This window comes from Rhincodon typus, chromosome 33 (genome assembly GCF_021869965.1).
Source record: "Rhincodon typus isolate 14 chromosome 33, sRhiTyp1.1, whole genome shotgun sequence".
NCBI classification, from domain to species: domain Eukaryota; kingdom Metazoa; phylum Chordata; class Chondrichthyes; order Orectolobiformes; family Rhincodontidae; genus Rhincodon; species Rhincodon typus.
The window spans coordinates 6,724,135-6,732,735 of NC_063364.1; the positions used below are offsets into that span (position 1 = coordinate 6,724,135).

Genomic DNA, 8,601 nt, shown 5'->3' on the forward strand with positions numbered 1-8,601 from the left:
TTATCGCAGGTTCTCCAGCATCTGCAGTTCCTACTATCACTGTATTTTACCATTTTTCTAACTGTAAAATACACGTTACATTTTAAAACAAAAATCAGTTATTCTTAATCAGAAACAACATTCCAGGACTTTAATCCAGCAACACAGTAAAGATCGATGATATGGTTCCAAGTCAGGATGGTGTGCTACTTAGAGAGGAACTAACAGGTGACCATATTCCCATTCCTCTGCTGCTGTTGAGTTTTGGCTGGTACAGGTCACAGGATTGGAAGGTGCTGTTGAATTTTGGCTGGTACAGGTCACAGGATTGGAAGGTGCTGTTCATAGAGCCTTGAGTTGCTACAGTGCATCTTGTAGGTGATGCACACTGCTGCCACTGTGTGGTGGTGGAGGGAATGAATATTTAAAGGCAATGGATGGGCTGCAATCCAGGGCTGCTTTGTCCTGGATGGTATTGAACTTTTTGAGTGTTGTTAGAACTGCACTCTTTCAAGAAAGTGCAGAGTATTCCATTTCTGATTTGTGCCTTAAAAAGGGTGGACATGTTTTGGGGAGTCAGAAGGCGAGTTACTTGCCTCAGTATTCCCAGTCTCTGACCTGCTCTTGTAGCTACAGCGTAGCTGGTCCAATTTAGTTTCTGTTCAATGGTAACCCCCAGGATGTTGGTAGTGGGGGAATCAGCGATGGAAATGCCACTGAATGTCATGGGGATTAGATTCCCTCTTGTTGACATGGTCATTGCCTGGCACTTGTCCAGCACAAACGTTGGTTGCCACTTTTCACTTCAAACCTGAACATTATCCAGGTCTTTCTGCATTTGAATACGGACTCGTACAGTATCTGAGGAATTGAAAATGGTACTGACATTGTGCCAATACAAAATTCCTCTGACACTATTACATCTGCCTCAGGCATGCACATTTTAAACAGGACAAACAGTTGGAAGGGAATTGAAAATCTATGTTACAACTTAAATTTCATCTCAATGCCATTTCAATAAAGACCAAATTTTTAACATTGAACAAAAGAACCGCTGAAGCCTGTAGTTTTAAGTGATGCATATGAGGTCCAACACACATTAATTTCGATGGGTTCCTGCTGTGACTTGGAATTTACAAGCAACAAGCCAATAACCCAACAGGATCTTGCTTCAACAAGGTTTCTCCTCAAAGTAATATTTAAGATAAGCCATATATGATAAATTTAACAAGTCTAGTGACTGCTACTGCACTGCTTGGAAGTTAATGCACTATTCCCATTTAAAGTTCAAATCACATTTCACCGAAAATAAAGTCTTGTAAATTAAGAGAAGGTAACTTCAAGAATAAATCATTTACAGTAATATAGCAATGCTGCAAAACAGCTGTAAATTATTATAATTTTTGAAGGTATTCTTATTGAAACAGGATGTGATGACATCAGAAAACTAAGTGCGAATAGTTACCAAGATTAATGATGTGAAAGAGGTGGATAAATGCAAAAAGTGTCACTCAGGTGCTGCAGCAGTCACATCATATATACCTGTTTATTTAGCTTCATTACTGTCAGATCTTCTGAATAAAACCTCCTTAAAAGCAATCGGTCTCACATGCATGGCATGTTTACCACAACTTCAAATGCAGCTTAATCATGGCACCTACTTAAACAATTAAGGGTATTTTTCCTGTTTACTTTCCATGACTTTCACATTGTGGATTTATAGCAATCAATGAAGCAGTCATTGGTTTTACATTGTCCAAGATGTTCTGACCTACTTTTGAACTTCCAGTGAGCAGTGGCTGAATCAATCATTCAGGTTCAGAGCCTGAAAAATCATAGAACCCCTCCAGTGTAGATGCCGCCATTTGGCCCATCGATTTCACACCAACCCTCTAAAGAGCATCCCAACTAGACCCAACCCCCACCCTATTCCTGTAACCCCACATTGCCCATGGCTAACCCATCTAACCTGCACATCCCTGGTCACTATGGGTAATTTAGCATGGCCAATCCACCTAACCTGCACATCTTTGGACTGTGGGAGGAAACCCACATAGTCACAGGGACAATATGTAAACTCCACACAGACAGTCACCCAAGGGTGGAACTGAAACCAGGTCCCTGGCGTTGTGAGGCAGCAGTGCTAACCACTGTGCCACCATGCTGCCACTAACCAAATGACTGACTCAAACCTCAATATCTGATCACAGGGGAACAGATCAAATAGGCTGCTCTGGTCCTATACCAAAAATCTCAGGTTCTTTTGGGCACAAAACAGAAACAGGAATAGGCCATTCCATCCATTCAAGCCTGCCGAACCATTCATTATGACCATGGCTGACTATCCAACTCAACAGTCTGGTCCCACTTGTCCCCACAAGCCCCAAGTGTATATCCAACTCCCGAAGAAATTCATACAACGTTTTGGCCTCGACTGCTTTCTGTAGTAGCGGCTCACCACTCTTTGGCAGAAGCAATATCTCACCTCAGTCCTAAATAGTTTATTCCATATCCTTGGACTGTGACCCCTAGTTCTGGACTCCACTGCCATCGGGAATATCCTTCCTGCTTCTACACTGCCTAGTTCTGTTAGAATTTTCTAGGTTTCTATGAGATCTCCCCTCATTCTTCTGAACTCCAGCGAATATAATCCGAACCGATTCAACATTTAATACGTCAGTCCTGTCATCCCAGGAATCGGTCTGCTAAGCCTTTGCTGCACTCCCTCTGTAGCAAGAACATACTTCTTCAGATAAGGAGACCAAAATTGCACATAATACTCCAGTTATGGTCTCACCAATGCCCTTGATAATTACAGAAAGACATCTCTCCTCCTGTACTCATATCCTCTCATAATGAAGGCCAATGTGCCCTTTGCTGCACCTGAAAGCTTACCTCCAGCAACACCCAGGTCTCACTTCACATTCCCTTCTCCTTAATTTACAACCAGATAATAATCTGCCTTTATGTTTTTGCTATCAAAGTGAATAACCTCACATTATTCTGCATCTGCCATGCATTTGCCCACTCAGCTTGCTTAAATCATACTGAAGCATCTCTGCATCCTCTGCACAGCTCACCCTCCCATCCAGCTTTGTGTCATCAAAATAACTGCATCCCAACTAATCACATAGCCAGATATTTAATCTCATAGTTTAAATGTCACAAAATGCTTTTTAAAAATCCTCAGTTAAATAGCTTCAAGATTTCAAGGTCACTGTTTTAAAACCAACAGGGACCTGTAGTTGCTGTTGCAATGTTGGATACACCACAATCGCTTACGCGCAGCAAGCTTTCACAAACAGCAATGTGATAATTAGATAATCATTTTTAGTGATGTTAATTCAAGAATAAATATTAGGTATAGTTACAACATTTAAAAGACATTTGGATAAGTACATGAATAGGAAAGGTTTAGAGGAATATGGGCCAAATGTAGGCAAGTGGGACGAGTTTATTTGGGAACATGGTCAGCATGGATGAGTTGGACTGAAGGGTCTGTTTCCATGCTGTATGAGTCTATGACTCTATGATTCTAGTCAGGACTCCCCTGTTTTTATTCAAAATGGTGTCATGCATCTCATGGCCACCTGAAAAGCAGATGGGCTGTTGGTTTAACTTGAAAGAGAGCAGCACCAGCACTGAAAGCAGACCTCCACCAACATTAATGTCAACCTTGATGTTTGTGTTCAAGTCCTGAGGACTGACTAGAACCCTTACTGTTTTGACAGAGTCAAGAGAGCTACAACCATAACACACGTAACTAAGTTATTATGAATATTCTGTGTGGTTATCACAATATATTCCTTGATAACATAATTCAAAAGACAGGTGAATCGCTCTCACACATAGACATTTGTCATGAGAATATATAATGCACTGGTCCTTTCAACTCAGTTGCCACATGGAGCGTTCCACAGCAGAAAGGTTAAAATCTGCAAGGTCAATGATAACCAACATATATACTGAAACTTTAGTGTGACTGGAAATCCCAGAGACCCTAAAAGCTGGGGAAAATTTCCAACTGAAGCTCTCAATTCTAGGCAGCATCACTGGCCTACATGAAAAAAATCTCAGGAATTCTAATGTCAAAAGAAGAATGTTATTGATGATTGTAATATATGTAAAATGTGTGTGTCAACCATTGTATTTCAGTTATATAAACCAATGGTTTTGCTCCATTGGCTTCTTCCCATCCATCTCCATCAAACCTTGTCAGCAAAGTCTAATCAGATCTCCCTCAAATGTTTATTGAATTTCCCCTGAAATTTGTCTGTTATTTGCCTCAAATATTCTGTTCTCGAGAAGCCAATAAGCTTTTTGCGTGTTGCATGTATGGACTCTTTACAGAATGTTAATTTGACTGGGTAATTTTATTAGTTTACAACTTTAAAGCAGTAAATTAAGGGATTACTTGTTCAACTTCCTATTTATTCCTATTTGGCATTTTTTGATACTTTACAAAATGAAATAATTTAAATTATTGAATTGAGGCAACACAACACTTAGAGCAGGCGGTTAACATTTGAAGGACCCAACACAGAGAACCAGAATTACAATGCATCCTGTATCCACTGAGAATGCAGAATCATGGAATTATTATGGTCCCTGTGGAAGAAGTGACAAACTGGCAATCTGAATGAATAGAAAGGGCTGGATTCAGGAGCTCCGATGTCTGTGGAGACAGAAGACCCTTTTTCTGAACTTCACATGGACTTCAAAACATTAACTCTGTTACCCTCTCCACAGAAGCTGCCAAACCTCTGAGTTTCTCTGCACTGTTTTTGATTAAGATCTTAAGCATCTGCGGTACTTTGCTATTATTCCAGTAAAGAAACAGGGCAAAGTCACTGCAGTTTCAGCAATATTGTGTTGAGGGCTTGGAAACACACGTGTGTTAAGCATTCAATTCCACATTCACTGATCAATGATACAAGTTTAGGAAACACTGCAAACTCACTTATTTGCACTCACTTAAGCTTTCACATCAGTTATGGAGTCATAGAGATGTACAGCATCAGAATCGACCGAGTTTCCTACTCATTCACCCATCCAGAAGCCTTTTAGATGTTGTAATTGTACCTGCCTCCACCACCTCCTCTGGCAGCTCATTCTGTGCATGCACCAGCCTCTGCATGAAGAAAATTTATTCCTTAGGTTCCTTTTATATCTTTCCCCTCTCACCTTATAAACTTATGCCCTCTAGTTTTGGACTCCCCTACCTTGGGAAAAAGGCCTTGGCTATTTGCCCTATATATCGCAATACTAAATGACACCGGACCAATATTTTAAAACTGCCAAGCTGGCTATACATTTTAACATCGATGAAGTGCAGATTAAATATTCATTCCTCAATTTAAAAAGGTGTCAGCTTTGAGTCAGTGATAGCTTGGGGTCAAGCCTTAACCCACAGACTTAAACATGTAACCTAGGCTGGCACTCCAGGACAGTGCTCGGAAAGATTGCATTGTGTTGGTGGCGCTCTCTTTCAGATGTGACATTAAAACCTTAACATTGAAAGTCATACACCTCACAGTCAATGAGCCTTTTTTCTGAAGTTCCTTTTGTGACCGCAGGACAACCCAAACTTCTAAATAAATAGGGGCTCTTTCTTTTTTAAAAAAAGGACAGCTGAGACTGAAGCCCTACACATCAATTGAAATACATGTGAAAAGCTCTATTGCATACAAGCATAATAAGAGGCATAGCTAGCAGTATAACTGCTTCTGTCAGCTCAAACCATTCAAAGGTAGAAGACCTGGAACACTTTATGATCAAAGAAATGCTACTGCTGTCTGCAGAGATTATCACATTTAAATTTATCAAAATAGAATGTAATACTATAATACACAGTTAAGGAAACAGCAGACCAAGGTCATTCGGTTCACCTGTACATTAAAGACAACCTAAGCCTCAGCAGCATGTCTTAAACTGAACATCTATTATATCTGTCACTTTCTGAAGTGTACCATTCCAAATAATTGAATTGAGACTGCCAAATGCTGCAATACTGATGCGAGGATAATCAAATATCAATCAAGTTCTAATTTCTCTACATCTAAACTGGGAGATTATAATTTGTTAACATTACTGCAATTTATTTCAAAATGAACTTTGTTTTAGAAGTCTATAAGCCAACAGCAGTTTCTCTACAATCAACTCTGAAGCCTTAGTACAGTTAGTGAATAATCGTATTAAAACTGTTGGGGTTTTACAGTGACTTACAGAAGACATCCTGATAAATCGGACGTTTACAGATGTCGTTTTAACAGTAAAAGCAGTCATTGCACGCGAAAATAAAATAGACATAGTACCCCATAACAAGTCGGGAAAGTGGGGAATTCGGGGGTGGGGGGGGGGTGAAATAAGCAGAGAATTCCTACCTGCACTGGGAGAAACACCCACAGAAGTGTATATATGGGTATGTGCCCGGTAATCCTCATATCCAGAACTTCCACTTACAATTATCTTCAGCCTGTGATTTAATTTTGTTTATAAAAAAAAGAACAATTCAGCAAAGCACAGACGTCCCTGTTGCTCTCACTTCTACTTCATATCCTGACTAAAGGTGCAAATCAAAATGTGAAAAAAATCCAGTTATACATCGAGATTGGTGGAGCCCACAAGAGCGGTCATACATAAATAAAATGACAGATGTGAATAAAAAACAAAGTCACGAGCGCTCCCTCTCGCTCTCAGAAGGTGTCCGTCGCTGAACAATTCCGAGAGGTTTGTAAAACTCCTCGCAAACCATCAGCGCCCTCAAACTGTCCGGTTTATTTTCCATTTAAAGCTGCCTCAAACTTACAAAACTGGGCTCTGGCAATAAATCTCATGTCAATCGTCCGCCGGCTGTGCGTCAATTCAATTCAAAATGTGACACAAAAAAAACAGAAAAGAAAAAGAAATTGGGTTGGGTTGGGAGGGGGTCATGTCTAATAAATCACCAACTCTTACCTTGCACTGGAGTGTGAGGAGGTTTTCCCACTAAGACATTGAGGGTGTGGGCTCCTGAGCGCAGCCAGTCAGCTAGCGAGTTCCCTTAGGCTGCAGACTGATCTGAAGCACTGGGTTCAGTGCAATTCAAATCGTTCCCAGTGCACCCTCACTTGTCACACTGCTCCATTCCCTCAGCCAAAGCGCGCCCCTGAGCGGCGAGCGAGCCCGCGCACACGCTGCGGCGCGCACACGCTCACACCCACCCACCCACCAGGCTCGCTGCACCGTCCCCCCCCCTCCAACTCGAGTTGACACCGAGAAGGAATGGGTAGCTGCTGCCCTGGAAAGTCACGTTCACTTTCTGCTTCTCGAGGTTACTGCAGAAACGTGGAGCTCCTCTTCCAACTTCACTCCCACCCCAATTCATGTATTCCACTCTGGAACAGCCTACAAGAGAAAAAAAAATTCTCAGAGATTACAGGCTTCAACCAGATGCGCAAACGACCTGGTCTCTTCAAAAACAAGCAAAACCCCAATTCAAATTTCATTGACTGTAAAACCAACCTGAGTCTTACCCAGCTATTGTTTTGTTTGCTAGGAGACACCCCAAGGATCTGACCAACAAATAATGCATCCCTTAGGGACTGAATCCCAGTGAACTTAATAAATACAAAAATATAAATTTTTGAGATTTATTTGCCCTAATCTACCCCGGGATAACTCAGACCCAACTGCAAAAACAATCTGCCCAAGAGTTTGCCAGGAGTTGTGGTAACCAAGCTATTTCCTTTCCATCTGTTACTGAACCACAACAGCCAAACTGTGGGGCATCACCTTATAATAAAACCAGAAAATGCTGGAAATACTCAGCAGGTTAGGCGGCATCTGTGGAGAGGGAAACAGAGTGAACATTTCACATTGATAATCTTTCAGCACAAAGCATCACCTTACACAGAACTCACTGTTCTTGTGGATACAAAGTCTCATTTCTCACTGAGGATAGCTTCCATTGTGTTGCGCAGCTCTATTACCATAGTGCTGATTTTGGACAGTCTACCAAATCAGGACTGGCATGAGGTGTTGTGGGCCACCCCAACAACAGAATTGCATCCAACTGCAGTCTGTAACCTCAGCTCTGCATAGCCCTAACATTACCATCAAGCCACAAGCCTGAAAGTGCAGGGGGATATGCCAGAAGCAGCACCAGGCATACCTAAAAGTGAGGTGTCAACCTGGTAAAGCTGCAAACCAGGTGATAGGATAACTCAGAGATAGTTCCTATGATGCTGCTCGGCCTGCTGTGTTCATCCAGCCCTGCACCTTGTTGTCATAGAATAACTCACATGCCAAGCAGCATAAGCCATAAGTGATAAAACAGACCTAAGTAATCCCATAACCAACAGATCAGATCTAAGCTTTGCAGTTCTCCCACATCAAGTTGTGAATGATGGTGGACAATTAAACAACTCACTCGAAAAGGAGGTCCCATAAGTATCCTCATCCGTAACAACGGAGACACCAGCACATCAGTGCAAAAGTAAAACTGAAGCCATCTTCAGCCAGAAGTGCTGACTAGATTATTCATCTCAGTCTCCTTCTGACATGCCCAGCAAAACAGATGCTAGTCTTCAACGAATTTGATTCACTGTGTGATGTAAAGAAATGGCTGAAGGCACCATATAC

General features: G+C 41.5%; 1 protein-coding gene across 1 annotated transcript in view; it reads right to left on the minus strand.

Annotated features, from left to right (window-relative positions):
• Nucleotides 1-7,082, minus strand: part of adamtsl3 (ADAMTS-like 3) — a 573,867-nt gene extending 566,785 nt beyond the window's left edge. Inside the window, exons 1-2 of the mRNA XM_048616129.1 lie at nt 6,937-7,082; nt 6,363-6,454 (exon numbers count right to left, since the gene is read on the minus strand). Coding sequence (XP_048472086.1) covers nt 6,363-6,422 — 60 coding nt within the window. The 5' untranslated portion in view covers nt 6,423-6,454; nt 6,937-7,082. The remainder of the gene's footprint in view (nt 1-6,362; nt 6,455-6,936) is intronic.
• Nucleotides 7,083-8,601: the final 1,519 nt, after the last annotated feature.